This window comes from Pelophylax lessonae (genome assembly GCF_965119305.1).
Source record: "Pelophylax lessonae genome assembly, chromosome: 13".
NCBI classification, from domain to species: domain Eukaryota; kingdom Metazoa; phylum Chordata; class Amphibia; order Anura; family Ranidae; genus Pelophylax; species Pelophylax lessonae.
The window spans coordinates 134998152-135020878 of record NC_138780.1 but is presented as its reverse complement, the minus strand read 5'-3'; the positions used below and the strand labels follow the sequence as shown (position 1 = coordinate 135020878).

Below are 22727 nucleotides of genomic sequence, written 5' to 3'. Positions count from 1 at the left end.
GTACAGCTACAGAGACGTGCAATTGGATTCACAACCATATACCCAACGCGTTTCGAAGCAAATCGCTTCTTCTTCAGGGGTAATGTAAAGTATTGCACATAAATTTTTGTAGGGTCTCTGTCTGTATTAGAAGAAATTCTGCATGCATGGATTTAAAATCAGTTCGGCAGGCTCAGCATTCTCTCTGTGTGTCCACTAGGGGGTATAATTTATAAACAGATGCATACAAGGTCAAGAGACCTGTATCTGGAGGGGTGAACCCCTTTCAAATTTTATGTGGAGCTCACATAGAACCATCCAAAGGAAACTGTGTGCGGCTGGAGTCCAAAACAAAAAGCAGGCTCAGGTGTAAGGAAGATGTAAAGGCTGTTTCAATTTGTTCAGGATATCCAAAGTGAAGCCAGACCGAAGTATAACCGTGACAGAGAGAATGCTGAGCCTGCCAAACTGATTTTAAATCCATGCATGCAGAATTTCTTCTAATACAGACAGAGACCCTACAAAAATTTATGTGCAATACTTTACATTACCCCTGAAGAAGAAGCGATTTGCTTCGAAACGCTTTGGGCATATGGTTGTGAATCCAATTGCACGTCTCTGTAGCTGTACTGTATTGCATTTTCTGTATGTGTATTTTCTATGTACTTATTTTTGTTGTTTTTAGATTTTCATGGTTGTTTAATAAAAAAATTTTGATATATTTTTTTCAAAACATACTCTACTACTTTACTTGTTTCATACCAATCTGAGTGCCTTAAAAGTCCCAATCCCTTAGGGGAACCCCCTTCTTTTGCTGTATTTGCTTACCAGGGATGTGGCACCTCCTCTAGGGGGCTCTGGCTGAGGATAACCCTTTGTCTTGTCTCCATCGGTTCGTCTTCCCTATCTGGGAATGATCCTGGTTTCTGCTCAGGCAAAGGTTTTCTTGCCGGAGGACAAACTTCGGTCCTTGCAGGACGAGATCAGGTCCCTCAGGGACAATCCGTCCTCGTCACTCAGGACCTGCATGCGGTCCCTGGGGTTGATGGTTTCAGCCTTCGAGGCGATACCCTTTGCTCAGTTTCACACACGGTCTCTCCAAGCGGAGATTCTGGCCAGATGGGACAGACTGCCTCAGTCCCTGGATCTGAGTGTCTCATTGAGTCGCCGGACCAGAATGGATCTTCTGTAGTGGCTCCAGTCTCCGGCGGTGTCGGAAGGCAAATCCTTCCGCCCGTTGCTGTGGACAGTGATTACCACGGATGCCAGCCTGTCGGGCTGGGGTGGAGTCTTGGGCAACCTGTCTGCCCAGGGCACTTGGTCGGAGGAGAAATCCTCCCTTCTGATCAATGTGCTGGAATTACGGGCGATCAAGCTCTGTCTCTTCCAGTGGTTGGATCGGCTTCGGGGCTGTCCTGTTCGGGTACAGACGGACAATGCTACCGCGGTGGCTTACATCAACCACCATGGGGGCACCAGAAGGGAGGTGACCGGCATTCTGTCTTGGGCCGAGACTCATGTTCCGGCAATTTCAGCAGTTCACATTCCAGGTGTGGAGAATTGGCAGGCCGACTATCTGAGCCGCCAGACCCTGGACCAGGGGAAATGGTCCCTGCACCCGGAGGTCTTCCAAATGCTGTGTGCGAAGTGGGGGTCCCTGGACGCGGATCTGTTCGCATCTCGGCTAAACCAAAAGGTGGAAAGGTTCGTGGCAAGAACGCGCGATCCTCTGGCGGACGCCTCAAATGCGTTGGTGGCCCCTTGGCATCAGCATCGCCTGATTTATGCCTTTCCTCCGATTCAGTTGTTATCTAGGTTCCTCCGCAGGTTAGCCTCGGAACCGCACCTGGTGATTCTGGTGGCACCGGACTGGCCACGCCGGTCCTGGTACGCCGACATTGTTCACCTGGCAGTGGCGCCTCCGTGGCCAATGCGAGAAGATCTACTGTCTCAGGGACCGATCTTCCATCCTGCTTTACAGTCGCTGGCTTTAACGGCCTGGCTGTTGAGACCCAGGTCTTGAGGGACAGGGGTCTCTCCCCTGAGGTCATTCCTACTCTTATCAAGGCTAGGAAAACCTCATCTGGTAAGATCTATTACCGTACCTGGAAAGCTTATTTCGCCTGGTGTGAGTCCAGGGGGTTCTCCCCTCGTTCTTACTCGGTGTCGAGAGTGTTGGCTTTCCTCCAGTCTGGAGTGGACCAGCGCCTGGCGCTGGCCACAATAAAGGTCCAGGTGTCTGCACTGGGGGTCCTTTTCCAACGCCCTGTGGCGTCTCATTCTTGGATTCGCACCTTCATTCAAGGTGTGCGACATTTGGCTCCTCCCAGGAAGGAGCCTTTACCTCCATGGGACTTGAACTTGGTTCTGTCCGTGTTACAGCGTGCTCCTTTTGAGAACATTCGGGAGATATCGTTGCCTTTACTGTCCAAGAAGGTTGCCTTTTTAGTGGCGATCACTTCGGCTCGCAGAGTATCGGAACTGGCGGCGTTGTCTTGCCGTTCTCCTTACTTGGTTATTCACAAGGATAAGGTGGTCTTGCGGCCACACCCGTCTTTTCTTCCTAAGGTGATCTCTGATTTCCACCTTAATGAGGACATTGTCCTGCCTTCGCTTTGTACGAAGCCTAAGCATCCCAAGGAGGTTGCTTTGCATTCCTTGGATGTTGTCAGGGCAATCAGGGTTTACCTGTCGTCTACGGAGTCCTTTCGGAGGACGGATTCCCTCTTTGTCCTTCCTGAGGGAACTCGGAAGGGCATGGCTGCCAAATGGATCAGACAGACCATTGAACAGGCTTATGCTTTGAAGGAACGGGTTCCACCCTTCCCTGTGAAGGCGCACTCTACCAGATCTTAGAGTGCGTCCTGGGCCTACTGGCATCGTGCCTCGGTGGCCCAGGTGTGCAAGGCTGCGACCTGGTCGCCGGTGCACACCTTTTCCAAATTCTACAAGGTAGATGTTCTGGCGTCAGCTGATGCCTCCTTTGGCCACAAAGTTCTCAGTGCGGCAGTGCCATGAAGGACCCTTGTGTTTTTTTGTGGGTCCCTGGCTGTTGGTATTTGCTTTCCTGGGCTGTTGCTCCTGTTGAGCATTGTTTTTTTCTGTTGCCCGGCAGGTTCCCTTACTGTGCTGGTAAGGTTCCTTTCTCTGATGTGGGTACTGCGTTGCCTTTTCTACGGTTGCGTCTCCCACCCCTCATGTCTGTGCTTTGGGACATCCCAATTGTGATGACTTAGAGGAGGCGGCGGCGACTGTCTGAGGACGTAAGAGAAAACTGAATTTTTGTAAAATCTTACCTGTAAAATTCCTTTCTCTGAGTCCTCCGACAGTCGCCGCCCCCGCCCCTCTTTTGGGGTTGTGTCCTTATTACCTACTGCTATGCTACCAAACTGAGTTGGGAGTGGTCACTACAGGGGGGTATTGACTAGTGGGACAGCCCCCATGGGTGTATATATGCAAATGCCTTTGTTCTTTTGACTACGTCTTATGCCTAGCTACTCCTGCGGAGCGGAAGTCCATACCCAATTGTGATGACTTAGAGGAGGCGGCGACTGTCGGAGGACTCCGAGAAAGGAATTTTACAGGTAAGATTTTACAAAAATTCTGTTGTTTTCACTGGTTAGTTTCCGAGGACCAAGATCAAGAGGAACTACAAGCAACAGCTGGCTGTGGTTTTCGCACTGGATAATCTAGATCCTTTAGGTCTTCCAGCCTGGCCATCAAGCGTGAGCAGGTTATAGGCCAGAACTAGGCCGCGGCACGACAGTGCCCCGATGGATGGGGATGAGCCTGCGAGTGGACAATCTCGCTGGGACGCACGCAACCTGGAGTCGCAGCTTCCCCTTGGCTGACAGCACCCCCATCCCGGGTGGGAGCTGATCTGTCTCAGAGTGGCGCCCACCTGGTTCCATGGTATGGTGAGTAAATATTGTCCCTCAAAAACCCTGGAGGTCTAGGGGCGGTCGTGGACCCCTCCCTGGAATGGTCGGATCTTAGGCACCTCCGAGGACATATCTGGATATCCTTCGGCATTCTCCTTCCCCCAGCAGGTTTTCACCTTGGGGGGCGAAAAGGAGTTGAACAGCGGTTTGATTGTGCCCAAAGCCAAGTCTTGGCTTTGGCTATATATTTCCAACACCCATTAGCTACGCATGCATTGATTTGTACTTTCATCCAGGGCGTGCGCCATATGGCTCCTCCAAGATGATCTCTGCGGGTTCAGTGGGATCTCAATCTGGTATTATCTGTTCTTCAAAAGCCTCCTTTTGAAAAAAATCGGGAGATTTCTCTGCCTTTGTCTCAGAAGGTTGCCTTCTTGGTGGCTATCACTTCTGCTCACAGAGTATCTGAATTGGCGGCGCTGTCCTGCCGCTCACCCTATCTGGTGGTAAACCGAGATAAAGTGGTACTTCGTCCTAATCAAACGTTTCTCCCTAAGGTGGTTTCTGATTTTAATTTGAATGAAGACATTGTGTTGCCTTCACTCTAACCTAAGCCCACGCATCCTAAGGAATATGCTTTGCATTCTTTGGATGTGGTTCGGGCGATAAAGGTTTATTTGGAGGCAACCAAATCTTTTCAAAAATCAGACTCTTTTTGTCGTTTCTGATGGACCTCGTAAGGGATTGGCTGCATCTGCTGGTACAGGCTTATTCACTGAAGGGTCAGGTTCCTCCTTTCCTGGTGAAGGCGCATTCTATGAGAGCGCCGAGTGCCTCTTGGACATTTTGCCATCAGGTATCGGTGCTGCAAGTGTGCAAGGCAGCTACTTGGTCATCTGTGCACATGTTAACACAATTCTACAAAGTAGACGTGTTGGCATCCGCGTATGCTTCTTTTGGCCGCAAGGTTTTGCAGGCTGCAGTTTGAAAGAGAACCCCTTTTTTTAGTTTTTTCTTTGAGGGTGTATTTCTGTTCTGGGAGAGCTCCGGTTGTTCCTGGTTGAGCTCCATGTTACTTAACCACTTGCCGACTGCCTAACGACTATTTACGTCGGCAGTCAGCCCCTCACAGGCAAAGCAACGTAGATCTACGTCACTAGCCTGTGAGGCTCTAGGGAGCTAGCGCGCGCCGCCGGAAGGGTGCTCCTTCACGCTCGCTCACTCGCGATCGTCAGTTACACCGGGAGAAAGGCAGGCGGCTAGTGTAAACAAAGCCGCCTCTCATTCTCCCCTGTGTAACAGCAGAGATCATACGGTCCTGCTATGTAGGACCGTAGATCTCTGCTGTTACATGAAAAGCCACATCCAATCACAGTTAGAAGCACGCCCCTAGGGACACACTTAACCCCTCCTTCTCAAATAAAGTTAACCCCTTCCCTGCCAGTGTCATTTTTACAGTAACAGTGCATATGTATAGCACTGATTACTGTAGTAATGTCACTGGTACCCCCAAAAGTGTCAAAAATGTCAGTCAAGGGTCCAATCTGTCACAGTCCTGTCACAGGCATGCATCACGGTGCCTCATTAAGTGGACATGGATTGTTTCTAATTATCACCTTTGAAGTGGACATTGCTCTTAATGTTTGAATATATTTTATTGAAGGCAAAGTTTACAGATTTGTAGAGGTACAAAACAATTCAAGTGAAAGGGTCGTGAAACCAGTGCACATGCACACCATCCAATACATTGAAAAACTCACTGCTGTGGAGACAGCATAGGTAGGGTTAACTGAACAAAGTGTGTAATTGGTGTAGAAGGAAAAAAATCTGTATACATCAAATGCAGGATAGGGGTATGATTCCAAAAGAGGAGTAAGAGGAAAGCGGTGACAATGAGGGGGAGTTCTCATACGGTACCATAATGATATTGGGTTAGGGTTGTCGATGGATTCTTTTCCCCAGTTTCTGCGATGAGGCATAATGTATCCATACTTGCCAAAGTTTGGTAAACTTATCCTGTTTGTCAAGTTCTCTCGCCTGCATCCCCTCCATGAGCATGATATTGTTTAATTTACGCAGGAAGACAAGGTCGGGATTGAAGGCTTTTCCAGTGCTTGGAGATTAGTTGTCAGGCAGCGGAAAGGAAAAATCTTAGTAGGTTAGATTTTTGAAAATGGACCGTGCCTGGGAGGATGGATAACAGGGCTATGGAGGGAGACGAGATAAGGGGTTCATCATGGATCTCTTTATAGATTTGAAAGATCTGCAACCAAAAAGGATGGATACACTCCCACCAGATGTGCAGATATGTTACTCTCAACCTATGGCAGTGCCAGCAAGTGTCTGTGGCATTTGGGAAGATCCGATGAATTGTGACTGGGTCTCTGTACCATCTGGACAATAATTTATAATTCTGTTGAGCATAATCTGAGATAGAGTATTCATCAGTGAATAAGAAAGCCGTATGCCAATCTCTGGCGGGGACCTCAAACCCCAGCTCCTTAGACCACAATTTAGTGAACGTGGGAAGTGTATTGTGAGTATGAGCCAATATCGATTTGTATATCGCTGATGAGGTGTGGCGGGTATCCCTGGGAGGAGACACTCTCTAATTCTTCTAGGGGTCTATGCGTTTGATTCGAGGAAAATAGCAATTTACAATAAGTTGATAGTTTAAATTTCGTCAGCTAGTTTATCGTAGAAGAGGTGGCATTAGGGTGAGCCACAAAGGATCCAAGGGATTCATGTACAAAAGATTGTGCTTTTGGCCTGGAGAGTCGATCATAGGACCTGAATGTCAACACCTCCTTGCTTTCTGGGAGCACTGGGTTACCAAACACTGGGGTTAATGGAGATGGGTTGGAGGAGAGCCCGTAGGTGTCTCTTTTGCGATACCAGACTTGGAGGGCTGAGACTGTCAGTGGAGAAAGTGTGGCTAAAGATTTAAAGGAGGAGTCGTAACCCCATAACAGGGCACGTAGGTCTATAGGGGACACATCTTGTTCAATTAATGTAGAGGCCTTCTGCAAAAGGTGAGGAAACCACTCCAGAAGGGGAGACACAATCGCGGATGTATGGTATATTTCGAAGTCTAGTAGGCCCGCCCCGCCCTCAGACTTGGGGTAACAAAGAAGTTTATGCTTTAGTCGAGATTGGCCACCACGCCAGATTAACCGAATCGCGATAGAGCGAAGTGTAAGGAAGAACGTAGAAGGGAGCGCAATTGGTAATGCCTGAAATAAATATAACAGTTTTGGGAGGATATCCATCTTCATTATATTGATACGACCAAACCAGAAGGCCTGGATGTCTTGTTGAGCCTCAGTCAGCCTTCTGATCTTCGTGAGAAGTAGGCTATAATTAGGACTGCATAGTTCCGATATTTGAGCGGGAATGGCAGTGCCTAAATAAGTTATCGCTTTGGATTGTCAGCGAAATTGGAAGTTGGTCTGTAGGGTGGATAGAGTTTTAGGTGATGGGGAAATATTCAAGGCTTCTGTTTTAGACAGGTTGAGTTTAAAGTTACTTAATGCGCCAGATCTAAAAAAGATGAGATGCCAATATGCAGCTGTGTGACGTAAATGAGAAGGTCATCCACGTAAAGGGATAATTTGCATTGAGCTGATGGAGTAGGGATACCATTTATGAAGGGGTTAGATCTGATGGCTTGAGCAAGATGTTCTATGACTATAGCAAATGGAGGGGTGATAACGGACAACCCTGACGGGTGCCGTTTGCAATAAGGAATTGTTCGGACCGAGTCCCATTGACCAATACTGTGGCAGAGGGGGTTGAATAGAGGGACATTATGCTGAAAAGCATCTTGGGGCCTAGGCCTATTTGAGCTAGTGCTAGTCGGAGGAATTTCCAGTTGACCCTGTCAAAGGTTTTCTCCACATCACATGATAACAGGCAGGCAGGGATGCGATTATGCTGGGCAAACAAGATGAGATGGAGCGTTTTGGTAGTATTATCCAGGGCCTCGTGCCCATGGACAAATCCCACTTGATCCCTATGAATGATTTAGGGGAGCAGAGGGGACAGACGATTTGCTAATATTTTGGAAAATAATTTTAGGTCAACATTCAATAATAAAATAGGCCTACAAATTACTTCAGATAGGAGGGATCTTTTCCAGGCTTGGGGATCACTACGATCCGGGCTTGTAAAAGAGGATGGGGGATGAGATTCATCGGTGGAGTCAAAGGCCTTGGAAAGAATCTGAGCCAGGAGAGGTTTTGTAAAAACGAGGGGAAAACCCGTCCGTTCCAGCCCTCCTACCGTTCTTAAGACCTTTAATAACCTGTAGGAATTCTGCCTCAGATTGGGGAATCAAATTCCTCCATGTTGGATTCAGGAATGATAGGGAGGGCTGTGTCCTGGATATATGCGTGCAAATCTGTTGTGATGGAGAAAAGAGAGGAAGAGGTATTTAAAGGAGGTAAGTTGTACAATGAGAGGTAATATCTGCGGAAATTCTTTTGCTATGTCTAGGTTAGCATGTCGTTTAATGTTGGAAGAAGATAGAATGCAAGGGATCGCTGAGCGATGTTGTCTGGGATGTAGGGCTCAAGCAAGATGCTTACCGCACATATTAGCCTGGGAATAGTGGACATAACGGTGGACTTTGCTCTTTTGTCTTACATAGACTGCTTCACCATACGGTGGTCATTCTGTATTTGTAGTTTTCTCCTTCTGGCAGAAGATTTACTTCTGGATTGTGTGCACTTTTTCTTTTATCGCACTTTGTATATGGTAATGTCAGGGGCCTAGTTGGGAGTCCTAGGGAAAGTAACAAGTGGTCAATGTTCAAACTATGATTGTACTCTATTTAGAATGACTGCTCAGAGGGAACTTTTATTCTAAAATACAGATACCCACATCCTAAATATTGTAAAGAAAAACTTGGATGAAGCGGGGCAGCAGGATTTTATTGGTACTGTCATAGGACATTACAAAGTTTTGTTTAAAATCAACAAATTTTATTTGTGTACAAAATACAATATAAAAATCCATCAGGACATATAGAATACAAATTAATCCCTCTTGGTCGTTTCTACGCCCCCACCATTAGGGTCACTTCTACCTGGGAAGCTACTCTAAAGAAGATGCATTAGTGTAGGTTGTCAGGCTCAACATGTTTCGCAGGTTCCCCGCTTCTTCAGGAGAATATAAAGGGAGTAAGACACTAAAGCAAATAAGTAACATAAATGTGTGTACAAATTATTCATAATGAATGCATACCATGCAGTTTGTTCGAACTACATTGTTTATCAGAGTGGTGTAGGGACACTTATTATTTCCTTTGACGGTAACGATAAAATCCTGCTTCCCCACTAATCAAATTTTCTTTTTATGGTTGTACTCTAGCCACAGGGACCAAATTTGGGATGAGTATCGCTGAGTACAGAAGTGAATTTTTTTATAAATCGTAATACCCAAGATCCTTTTTAACTACTTCCCCTTAGGCTGACATCATATGACGTCCTGGGCTTCTTTAAGTGGGGATATCTGAATGATGGCTGCAGCTGCAGGCATCAATCAGATATAATTTTTTTCAGCCAGAGATTCCCTCCACCATAAGAGCAATCATAGCGGCTGAACTTGATCGTTCTTACAGGCAGCGGGAGGGGACAACCCAAACCCCCCCTCACCTCCCTCCGGTGCTTCTACTGGCTCGCCCGCGCGATCGGCGAGCCGGAGATGGAATCGGCCGCTGGCGGAATTGTCACCATAGAGACTGCGAGGACCAGGCGCAATGTGATGACGTTACGCCCGGCCTGGCAGTTTTCAACACTGCACTGATCTCGGCTGAAAAGCCAAGTTTTTGTTTTTTTTTTCAGGCTTTTTAGCATGTAGGAGAGATCTGAGGTCTTATTGACCCCAGATCTCCCTATATAGAGGACCTTTCATTCACTATTCCTATCACAAGGAATGTAAACATCCCTGTAATAGGAATAGTGAATGACAGGTCCTCTTTAGGCTACATTCACACCTGAGCGTAGCGTTTTTCGCGCGTTTTTTACCGCGATTTTACCGCGATTTTTGCGGCGTTTTTTACCGCGATTTTTACCGCGATTTTTGTGCAGGCGTTTTTAGATTGAATAGAGATCAATGGAAAACGCCTGTAATCTGCCCAAAAAGAAGCTCATGTACTTTTTTGAGCGTTGGGCGTTTTGTATACAGCGTCAAAACGCTCAGATGTGAACAGGGGCCATTGAAATGAATAGGATTTGTCTTGTTGGGCGTTTTGAGAGCTGATCCTAGAGCAGAAAAACGCCCCAAAAACGCCCCAAAACGCCTAGATGTGAACGGAGCCTTATAGAGAGATCTGGGGTGAATAAAACCTCAGATCTGTGTTAAAAAAAAATTAAAGGGAAAGTGTAAAAATAAAATTAAAATAAATAATAATAAACAAAAAGTGCCACACACGGAAGCGAACGCATGCATCCGTCGCGGCCACATATGTAAACGGCGTTCAATCCATATATGTGAGGTATCACCGTGAACGTTAGAGCGAGAGCAACAATTCTAGCCCAAGACCTCTACTGTAACTCTAAACTGGTAACCTGTAAAAAAATGTAAAGCGTCGCCTATAGTGATTTCTAAGTACCGAAGTTTGGCGTCATTCCACGAGTGTGCGCAATTTTAAAGCATGACATGTTAGGTATCTATTTACTCAACGTAACATCACCTTTCACATTGTATAAAAAAATTGGGCTAATTTTCGTGTTTTTTGCTTTTTTTTAATTCATAAAAGTTTTTTTTCCCAAAAAAAAAAAAAAAAAAAAACGCGTTTGAAAAATTTCTGCGCAAATACTGTGTGGCATAAAAAGTTGCAATGACTGCCATTTTTTTCCCTAGGTTCTCTGCTAAAAAATATATATATAATGTTTGGCAGTTCCGAGTAATTTTCTAGCAAAAAAATGATTTATTTTTACATGTAGGAGCAGAGTGCCAGAAATCGTGCGGTATAGAAGTTGTTAAAGTTCAAGGTGGGTTGTCTCTAGGCTTTAACTATGGTTTGGTATGTAGCTAGGAACATTAAGGAAGTCAGCTTCCAGCCATAAGGTCAGAAATCGGTCTGCAGATTGAGGCTTCCCAGGGGCTGTGGGCTAGATTCTTTTGCATTACAGTTTGTATTAGACATATTGGACTAGGTGGGACTTTAGATGAGACCCAAGCTGGTGTTGCCCGGCGTCTCCATCCCTATAACAAAACACAAAATGAGGTTGAAGGATTGTAAGAGGTGCATGAAAGTCAGCCAGCCCCCAGTTTGATGTACTCACCTTCCAGTCTGTCACCAACCAAATAAGACCTGTCTCTTGGTACAAAGAACAGGGGTTTAGTTGACACACATTTGCAAACGCATGTGAAAGCTGCAGAGCCACGTCACGGCACCCTGTTTAAATCTGCAGTCCTACACTCTTAATTTAGTGTCCTCACACTGGAGGCACATGGCCGCTAATGGGTGGATGGGGAACAGGTGAGAGGGAGACAGCCCAACCTCCCCCAACCCATCCCCATGCACGACTGGCTGTTGTCTCAAAAAGTTCAAATAATTAGGTTATAATATAACCATGGTGCAAACTGGAGAAGACCAGCTGAAAAGCATTACACCTCCATCCCCTTGGTGGATGCAGTATATGAATAGGAAGTTTATGAAGTTTACAAATATGCGTTTGCAAATGTGTGTCAACTAAACCCCTGTTCTTTGTACCAAGAGACAGGTCTTATTTGGTTGGTGACAGACTGGAAGGTGAGTACATCAAACTGGGGGCTGGCTGACTTTCATGCACCTCTTACAATCCTTCAACCTCATTTTGTGTTTTGTTATAGGGATGGAGACGCCGGGCAACACCAGCTTGGGTCTCATCTAAAGTCCCACCTAGTCCAATATGTTTAAAGCAACCAGGGATGGAGACTCCTTGCTTACAGCTTGGTGCCTCATCTAAAGTCCCACCGTGCGATTTTCGTGCGTTTTGGTGGATGCAGTTTTGATTTGACCCTAGTGTTTTCCGTATACAGGGATGGAGACCAATAGCATGACCTGCTTGTCTCATATAAAGTCCCAAAGGAAATAAGGGATTTCAAAGGCAGTGTGCTTTACAGGCCATGCCCCATATATAAAATCCCTTCCTATTCATATACTGCATCCACCAAGGGGATGGAGGTGTAATGCTTTTCAGCTGGTCTTCTCCAGTTTGCACCATGGTTATATTATAACCTAATTATTTGAACTTTTTGAGACAACAGCCAGTCGTGCATGGGGATGGGTTGGGGGAGGTTGGGCTGTCTCCCTCTCACCTGTTCCCCATCCACCCATTAGCGGCCATGTGCCTCCAGTGTGAGGACACTAAATTAAGAGTGTAGGACTGCAGATTTAAACAGGGTGCCGTGACGTGGCTCTGCAGCTTTCACATGCGTTTGCAAATGTGTGTCAACTAAACCCCTGTTCTTTGTACCAAGAGACAGGTCTTATTTGGTTGGTGACAGACTGGAAGGTGAGTACATCAAACTGGGGGCTGGCTGACTTTCATGCACCTCTTACAATCCTTCAACCTCATTTTACAGTTTGTATTAGGTTATACACCTATATCTAGTTTTTGAACTTGTGGGCATTGTTGTTAAATGTGGTGTAAAGTTCCAAGTACCTGTAGCCCTGAAAGCAGAGTAGGTGTAAATTTGGCCACCCACTCCAGGGTCATATACTACTGGAATACTACTTTATCAGCATTTTCCTTGGCTAGCCAGCATTTTGGTTATGCTAGCCAAATTTTATTCCAGTCTATGCTAGCTTAAGTTTCTCGTAAGTCTCATTCCCATTTTAGCAAATATGGAAGTTTGGAGCAGTGTGTTGAGGGTTTGAGGGCCGTGTATAAAAGGGATATTAGACTTGCTAAATGTGGGTTGTAAAGGCTAAGGGGTTTTCAAAAGCGCACAAGTAAATTATGCTTTATAAAAAATATCTGAGAGAGGGAGAGGAGGTGAGATCAGCTTGCCAGAGTACTTGATAGAGTCCCATTGTCACCATGAATTTAGTAAAGTAGCATCTGTTGTGGGTGATCTAAGATTGGGTGGTTGTTAATTGGGATAGAAGCGCTATACATGATTATTAAGCAAGACCAAATTGGAAATTCTAAGATAGCATGAAGGGATGCCAATTATGCTGTTTGCGCTGCAGTAGAATATTTACCCAAGTTTGGAATACCGATGCCTCCATGCAATTTGCAAACTATAGCATATGAGCTGCCAATCTTGGTCTCTCTGTGTCTCCTATGAATCAGAAAATTTTCCTCTGTTCCATTCAGAAAATATTACTAGTGATCATTATCAGAAAGGCCCCAAAATAACAGAGCATGTGAGGAGGGTATGACATTTTGAGTGTATTTAGCCGAATCAGGACAATGGAACACTGAATGGTCAACAGATTGAGAAGATCCCTGAAAAAGGGATGGTAGTTTGCCTTTTACAGGGAGTCAAAGGAGGGGTGATTTTTAAAGCCTACATAGGGTAAGTATGAGGGCCATTTGAAGTGGTAATTCTACTTCATGTGAAGGCTTGTTTTAGGGGTTTAGAGTGACAGCTTTTAACTTTTATTTCATTGACTGCTATTCTCGATATCTGCAAAGTCTGTCAAGGTTATGAAAAGATTTGGCAAAGTGATAAGTGGGAATTCTATATTGAGAAGAATTTCATCAGCAAACAAGATAATTTTGTGCTGAGCATTTCCAAACTTGATCCCTTAAATCGAGTCATTTGCTCAAATTGCTGCGGCAAGAGTATCAATGGACTGAATGGAAAGGATTTGGGGTATTGGGTTTAGAACTAAATCCTGCTTATATTACAGATGCTGAGGGATTATTTTATAAACCTGAAATCCATGCTAAAATTATTTTCTAAAGCCCAATTTTCGAAGTGGAAAACCATAAAGGGCCGTGATACGGTGTCAAAGGTTTTTCATATGTCGAGGGAGGGTAGCATGGTCTCTAAAGATTGGGTCTAGTGAGAAGAATTAGTTGGATATCCGTCGCACATTTTCTCCAGCCTGCCGTGATGGTATGAAACCTATTTTTGGTCTTTGTGGATAAGTTTGCCTAAAAGTATATAAATTCTAGGGACTAAAAATTTGGGTAAAAGTTTTTTATATTGGTATTAACCACTTAAGCCCCGGAGGATTTGGCTACTCAAAGACCAGGGCCTATTTTGCGATTTGGCACTGCGTGATTTTAACGGACAATTGCGCGGTCGTGCGACGCTGTACCCAAATGAAATTGACGTCCTTTTTTTCCCACAAACAGAGCTTTTTTTGGGTGGTATTTGATCACCTGTGCGATTTTTACTTTTTGCGCTATAAACAAAAAAAGAGCGACAATTTTGAAAAAATACCAATATTATTCACATTTTTTTATATGAAATTCTCAAAAAAAGTAAAGATCAAAATTTTTTACCATTTTAGGCCAATTTATTTTCTGCTACATATTTTTGGTAAAAAAAATTGCAATAAGTGGATTTTGATTGGTTTGCGCAAAAGTTATTGCGTTTACTAACTACGGGAAAGATTTATGTCATTTTTATTGTTTTTTTTTTTTTTAACTAGTAATGGCGGCGATCTGCTTTTTTTTTTTTTTGTTTTTTTTTTTTTTGCGGAACTGCGACATTGCGGCGGACAGATCGGACCCCTGACTGACATTTTTTACACTTTTGGGGGTACCAGTGACATTACTTCAGTAATCAGTGCTATAAATATGCACTGTTACTGTAAAAATGACACTGGCAGGGAAGGGGTTAACTTTATTAGCGATCAAGGGGTTAAGTGTGTCCCTAGGGGCGTGATTCTAACTGTCAAGGGGCGTGGCTTGTGATGTAGCCACAGAGACATACGATCCTACATAGCAGGATCCTGTAGTCTCTGCAGTTACACCAGGGAGAATGACAGGCGGCTTTGTTTACATCAGCCGCCTGCATTTCTCCCTCTCCAGCGGGAGATCGCGAGTGGCCGGCGGACATCAGAGCCGCCGGTCACTCGTGCGGGGAAGTCAGGGAACGAGCGGTGGCGGGAGTGCGCATGCTCGCCCCCTAGAGGCTCGTGGGCGAGCGACGTACCGGTACTTCGCTTTGCCCAGGAGGGGCTGACCGCCGCAGTATATGTACTTGCGGCGGTCGGCAAGTGGTTAAGCAGAATGGGCCTATATCTAGACCAAGATTGTGAATCTAGGATCGGTTTGGGTAACCTAACAGAAGCTTTTAATGACCTGGGTGGCTAGACATTACTTTTCTGAAGATAGGTGAAAGTTGTTACATAGGGGTTTATTTACTAAAGCTAGAGTTTGCAAAATTATTCACACTTTTGCAGAGAAACCAATCTGCTTCCAGGTTTTATTGCCAAAACTTTATTAAACACACTGAGGATAAAAGCTGATTGGTTTCTCTGCAGAAGTGAGACTAATTTTGCGCTCTCTAGCTTCAGTAAATAAACCCCTAAGTGTGGGAGAAAATAGAAAAGCAAGAAATCTGTTTGATCCAGCTGTCTTATTTACTTTGAGTTTTGACAAATGTGAGGAACTTTAGTTCCATGATATCAGAGTTAGGTGTTGTTTTATTTCGTTCTGAAATAGCAGGAAGCTGAAAATGTTGAACAAATTCTTCTCCTTTTGAAATGGGAAATGGGGGTGGGGAAACCTAAGGTGAGAAACTGCCACTAAAACTCTGAGATTATTATAACATCTTTGGACATGTCTTCTGCCTAAAACCACGCAGACATTTTGTGGCCACAGTACAAATCGGACTTTGGCTCTAGGGGGCACTGGGAAGGAGGAACATTTGACCCAAATATGATCTATCCCTGTGTAGAGATCATATGGGACAGAATAATAAGTGTAGTCCTGAGGAAAGGGTTTAGTTCTTGCTAGGCATCCATGAAATCTCATTTCATAAACCTCCTTCAAAAGGGAATATGGTCAGGGTTAGAAAAGGGAGCACTTATTCTGTATTTGTCAAGTTTTGGGTTATTAAAAGTTTTGGGTTATTGACTAGATTAGAGTTACTACATAAGAAAATGAAATCTTTGCCATGAAGAGCTAGACGTTCTAGAAGGTGTGATAGGCAGGAGAGTTGACATTTGTTGCGGGGCATATCCACCATCTGGGCTTTCCACATCTACTCAGTTGGAAGCAGCGGTTATATTAACCGCTTAAGCCCCGGAAGATTTTACCCCCATTCCGACCAGGGGGTATTTTGCGATTCGGCACTGCATGACTTTAACGGACAATTGCGCGGTCGTGCGACGCTGTACCTAAACAAATTTGGCGTCCTTTTTTTCCCACAAACAGAGCTTTCTTTTGGTGGTATTTGATCACCTGTGCGATTTTTTGATCACGCGCTATAAACAAAAAAATAGCGTCAATTTTGCAAAAATAGCAATATTTTTCACATTTTTTTATATGAAATTCCCCCAAAACAAAATGTAAAAATCAAAATTTTTTTAACATTTTCGGCCAATTTGTTTTATGCTACCTATGTTTGGTAAAAAAAAATCGCAAAAAGTGTATTTTGATTGGTTTGCGCAAAAGTTATCGCGTTTACTAACAAAGGGAAAGATTTTTGTCATTTTTGTTGTTTTTTTTTTTTTAACGCGTAATGGCGGCGATCTGCGATTTTTTTTTTTTGCGGTACTGCGACATTGGGGCGGACAGATCGGACCCTTGACTGACATTTTTGACACTTTTGGGGTTACCAGTGACATTTCTACAGTAATCAGTGCTATACATATGCACTGTTACTGTAAAAATACACTGGTAGTGAAGGGGTTAACTTTATTTGGGAGGGAGGGGCTGTGTGTGTCCCTAGGGGCGTGCTTTCTACTGTGATTGGCTGTGGCTTGAGCTGTAAGGACACTGATCAACGGATCTACATAGTAGATCCGTGTGATCAGTGTTTTTACACCGAGGAGAATGACAGGTGGCTTGTTTACACAAGCCGCCTGACTTTCTCCCTCTCCCCCGCCAATCGCCGAGTGACCGGCGGACGTCGGGTCCGCCGGTCACACGCGCGGGGGGGTCCGTGACCACGCGGGAGTGCGCCTCCGGGGGCGCGCGCTCGCTCCCTAGACCCTCACAAGCTAGTGACGTAGCCCTACGTCACTTTGCCTGTGAGGGGCTGACTGCCGACGTAGATCGGCGTTAGGCAGTCGGCAAGTGGTTAAGCGATTCGGCCAGTGCACGTTAACCCCCCAGGGCATTATCTGGTTCTAATGTTGACACCTTTGAGAGGATAACAAGCGTGTTTGGCTTATTGTGTGAGGCCTGTACCTCTGGAAAGCGATTTGTGTGTTCTCGTGGTTGGTGGCGGCATATTGAAGTAGCTACAAAGAGGAAGCAGTGGACACTTTCTACTTTACATGAACTTTGTTTGCGTATGGGATTACAGTTTTTGAATTCTTTATTATGCTAGTCACTTTATATGGGACACTGAAGTAGCATGCTATTAGGCAGCAGTTGACATGTTGGCACTAGCACTTTCTTTTGCACTTTACACACACACACACACACACAAATCAGTTATTGTATTCATATCAATTTAGGTTGTTTAATAATTACTTTCATTAATTTTAAGGAGTTAGCGCACTCTATTGGTTATAAAAGTGGTCTTTAAAGTGTTACTAAGCACACAGCAGTAAAATCAGTCTGTATATGCAGTAAAGCATGCTTGTTAAACTCACTGTGGAACCTAAGGTGTAAAAAGGCCGTTTTTATCCTGTCTTCTATGATCCTCCCCTTCTTCCACAGTTCCCAATCCCATCTCCTGATAGAATAGAGCCTTGGAGTCAATCTGCACATGCTCAGTTTGGTGTGTATTGCTAGAGCGGTTTTATTTTTTTTGGAGGATGCATGTGAGCACTGTCCAGACAAGAGGGGTCATGCAGCCTCATTGGACATTAAGCGAAAATGAAAACTCCTCCTGCAAGCTTTAACCAGTGCTCTGCTGGACACTGATAGAAGTCACAAGACTGCTTTATACTGCTGCTGATAAAAGGTATTTAGCAGTTCATATTTACTAAAATAACTGCATTTCCATATTCTGTGTACTGTGAGAGACCGGATATAGTGAATGCAGGGTCCTAGGTTTAGTAACACTTTAAGTATTGATCTATTTAAGCACTTATATAGAGAGCAGCGTTCTCATATTTTTTGATTCATTTATAACAAATTTTGGATATTCATAGTTTCAATTCACTTACATTTTTTACATCTAAGCGCACATTTTTTATATCTGTGATTTAATTGTAGATTAAATCACATTGTCAATCTTATATACAGAAATAGTTAATTTACCAAATCTGGAGGTGATAAAACTGTTTCAGGGGTTTCTGATTTTGCCCATAATTAAAAGGCATTGTATACTTTTAGATGTTTTTGTTGTTTCAACTAGGCTTTCTTGTAGGTGTTATCCCTATGTTTGCTTTTCCTACCTTGTAATGATGGGCTCACATGTTGTGGCTCCAGTTTGTAGTGTCATGGTTGGTCGATTCCCCTATCTCTATGCAGTAATCTACCTACCTTGTTCCTGTTCACCAGTGCGACAAGTAACCTCTAGTTCCATGTCACATGCATGCCTAGCCATTTCTCTGTATTATTTTGGGGGGAATACTGCGTTTCAGGGACATAGTGTGTAATCAGTGCAGTCACACTCTCTAGACTAATGTTGGTGTACACGCCAAGTTAATAATTAAATAAAATAAACTTTTCGTAATATAAAAAAATACTTTCCTCATCAAAAAAACTCAATATCTATATATGGTGGTCATACAAAGTGCAAAGTGACTTGAGAGTGATAAATAATAAATATAAAGTGCCTATAGTGATTATGAACTATGGTACTGTGCAATAATGCAAATACAAGAAAGTGTGGGAGTAAGGTGTATATATTACAATATACAATATAATTACAATAATAATAATCCATTAAAACAGTGCAAATAATCAATAAATAAATAAAGTCCATATAATCTTCTGATTTAATACAGTTGATTTTTTTCAGTGCTTTAGTGTTAAAACATGTGGTAGTGTCCCAAAGAATCCTCTATTACACCTCTTTGCAGCGTGGGTATTTGTGCTCTTCAATGTTAAATCACCTCTAGGTGTGCAAGCCGCTCACCTTATTACTGTAAAAAATACGCTTCTGTACTATTTCCAGTGGGATTGCTTCACTTTCTGCAGGGCTATAGGTATCGGTCTCCACTTCTCTGGGGTACTGTGGGGTGCTGCAAGCGTGTCCTGTGTGGTACTATCCTTGCATCTTTTACTAAGGTCTCAGAAAAGATTGGGCCATCATGGTGCAGTAAATCCGAACATTTATTTATAAAAACGCAGCAACTTACAGTTTAAAATCTTTAAGTTCAGCTTATGCAGTCAGCCGCGGGACTCCTGTGTCCCATACGTACGTCACTTCCAGTGTGCGCTTTCCTACGTGTTACGTCACTGAATCACGTGACTTCATCAAGGGATCTCTGTATTGCATCACATATGTCTTATGAAACACACATCTCCTCCAGCATGGTAAGCTCTGTTAATTGCTTTCATTTGCACCAATACTAGACTGAGAGATACAGAGATTGTGGGATATGTAGTTTCTTCACAGGAAGGGTTGATCCTTAGACTACAGACAGAAGTCATGCATTAACCAGTTCCATGCCTCACTTTTCTTTTCAATGATTTTTATTGAAAGTTTTTACAAAAATAGTGCAAAATATACACACATAAAAAAAAAATCAGTGCATAACAAACGTGAACAGTGGTACAACCATAGCAAACATTAGGTAATACTGCTATAAAAGGTCGAAACTACAACGTAGCAAGGGCTAGCACCCCAATACACAATGAACAGGAGCCTTAAGGTATCTAGAGGGACCCTCACCGAGGATGAACAGGGCCAGCTACCCCGAGCATTTAATCACACTTTGCATACTTCACAGGGTTAGTGGCTAGATCGTGATCCCACAGAACCTTGCCCCAGCCTGGGGCTGGGGACATGGGGTACAAAGCCAGTAGAATACAGTACCACTGTTAACCTCACACCGTAAACTGAGAAAAATCGTAGAGAGAGAGAAAGAGAAAGGAAAATAGAACCACAAGAAAAGAAGAGAAAAGGGAAAAAGAAGAGGAAAAATTTGTAAGGTCGGACCCGACCCCGCCCCCGCACCCCACCCCCAGACCTTCCCGAGTCCATCAGGCACCCCCAGTGAGATAGTTAATCCACGATCCCCATACCTTGTCAAACACACGCATTTTGTCCTCCAGTTGAGCTGTCAGGCGCTCATTAATCATAATCCAATTCAGTTTGTGCCGGAGCAGCTCAAATGATATCGTAGGAGACTTCCAGGATCATGCTATTGCTATTTTTGCCGCAGTAAATATGAACGTTATGAGCCGCCTCTGCGCTCTATTGGCTGTATCCACCTTTTTGCCCAGTAGTGCCTGCTGAGGGGACTTGATTAGGTTAACTTGTGTGAGAGTGTAGATGAAATTGTACACTCTAATCCAGAAGCGTCGGGCCTTCGGGCATTGCCACCAAACATGAAACATCGTACCCTCTTGGCCACACCCCCGGAAACAAAGGATGCTATCCTGGCAGGTACCATGTACCAGCGCAGGAGCACTTTATAATTAGCCTCGATGAATGAAGTGTTAATTAGAGACCTGGAAGCCTCTCGAGCCATGTCGCGCCAGTCCACCAACTCCATAACCTCCCCGACATCCGCCTCCCATCGTTCCATGTAGGGAAGCTTCAGGGGCGAGTCCATAAGCATATTCTAAATCATAGAGATATACCCCCGTAATTTATCGTATTTGCGGCACAAATATTCCATGGAGGTCATGGTAGTCAGATCGGACAGACGAGACAGGGATTGCAGGTAATGATCAATTTGTGCGTACCTATAGTACTCAGTATCTGGCAGGGCATGTTTTTCTATCAGCTGCTGACGTTTGAGGATACCCCTATGATCACAAAAATCCGCTATGCGAAGCAGCCCCTTGTTCGTCCACCACTGAAAAGATCTGGCGGAGAGACCCGGGGGGAACCCGCTGTTGTTAAGAATAGGGGCCAATGGGGTATGTGGGGACCTAAAGCCATGCGTCCTGGACAAGCGATCCCAAATGGCCATAGAATGAGACAAGGCCGGGCACAGGATGGGGGGACGATCCCTAGGCGATAACCACATTGCATGGGAGACTGCCAGGCCCGGAACCGAGCTAGCCTCCAATTCCATCCAGGGAATCCGGGACCCCTCAGAGTTATGCCTCACTTTTCAAACAAAATTTTTCTGACGCAGGAATGTGATGATTTAATTTACTGTGTGTACAGGCCAACAAATAACACCATGAAACTACATGATCAATGCAAATCTTATGCAGGTGAAAAACACAAGGTGCAGGAAGGAAGGTTTATAATGTCTTTTAAGTTTGTTTTTTTTTTTCTGTTTTTGTTTCACTGAGCAGGGCATAATAATTTTACACTACAGGTGTTCAATATTTACTTTTTAAGTTATAAAGCCCTCTTTTAAGATCTGTTTTTGTTTTGCAGCACAGCAGCCAGTTGTCCTACCTACACCCAATTTACTAATAGCTTCTTCAGAACAACTGGCAGAAGGGAAGGAAGCCAGGGTTGAACATGTTGCTGGAATTCCACCAACACTTGTGTCGGCTGATGTGAGGTCGGCACAGATGCCAACAGGTAACTTCAATATACAACGTTTCCAGTTTAAAATGGTTGAACTAATTATATAATTCTGGCAGTTTAGAAACTAGACAACATGAAAGGACCCAGAAATTAGATAAATTGGCAAGCGTAACCATTTTCTGCTCGTACCATAGCCGAAAGACGGCTACAGCGCAGGCTTAGTTTGCCGGGAGGGCGTAAATGGACGTCCTCCCGTGATCGTGTTGCCTGCATGCCCTGTGATCGCTGAGTCCTTCGGACTTTGCTGATCACTAATCGGGGTAGAGGGCCAATCACAGCGGCCCTTTACCACGTGATCAGCTGATCCCGATGTAAACACAACCTGGTTATCGGCTTTTCTTTCCTCACGCTGATAGCGTGAGGAGAGGAGAAGAGAGCCAGTAACCGGCTTGTGTTAAAGGGACATCCACACTGATAATCAGGGCACTGATAATCGGTGCCCACCAATGCTGCCAATCATTGCCTCCTCATCCGTGTCATCGATCACTGCCACTTATCAGAGCCCATCAGTTCAGCCTCAGCGCAGATTCATGGAGAGGAAAAATTACCCATTTGTAAAATTTTATAACAAACTATGAAATGTTTTTTTTTTTTTTTTTTTTTTTTTTTTAATTTTTAGGTCTTTTTTAGTTTGTTTAGCAAAAAAAAAAAAAAAAAAACCTGGTAAATAAATACCACCAAAAGAAAACAATTTGTGTAAAAAAAAAAAAAAAAAAAATTGATAAAAATTTCATATAAGTAAAGTGTTGCAAGACCGCGCAATTGTTATTCAAAGTGTGACAGCGCTGAAAGCTGACAATTGGCCTGGACATGAAGGGGTAAACGGGCCCAGAAGGCAAGTGGTTAACCACTTGTTGACCAGCCGCCGTAGTTTTACGGCGGCAGGTCGGCTCTGTCCTGCGAAATGACGTACATGTACGTCGCTTCGTGGGACTGCTAGGTACACGCTGATTGGCCACGGGGGGTGGGGGGCAGCGGCAATCAGTGGGTCCGGCAAACCGCGATCGCTCACCATGGAGACAGAACTACTGTTCTGTCAGTTATGATCTGTGTTCCTCTTATTTAGGAAACACGGGTCTCTGTGTTCATGCAGCAAGCCACATCCCCCCCCCCCACAGTTAGAAAGCA

At 44.4% G+C, this 22727-nt stretch overlaps 1 protein-coding gene across 1 annotated transcript in view; it reads left to right on the top strand.

The window, feature by feature from the left end:
• The window catches only part of MGA (MAX dimerization protein MGA), a 186908-nt gene that overhangs the window by 148794 nt on the left and 15387 nt on the right, over nt 1-22727 (top strand). The window contains exon 22 of the mRNA XM_082274963.1: nt 21444-21593. Within this exon, the coding sequence (XP_082131089.1) occupies nt 21444-21593 (150 nt within the window). The remainder of the gene's footprint in view (nt 1-21443; nt 21594-22727) is intronic.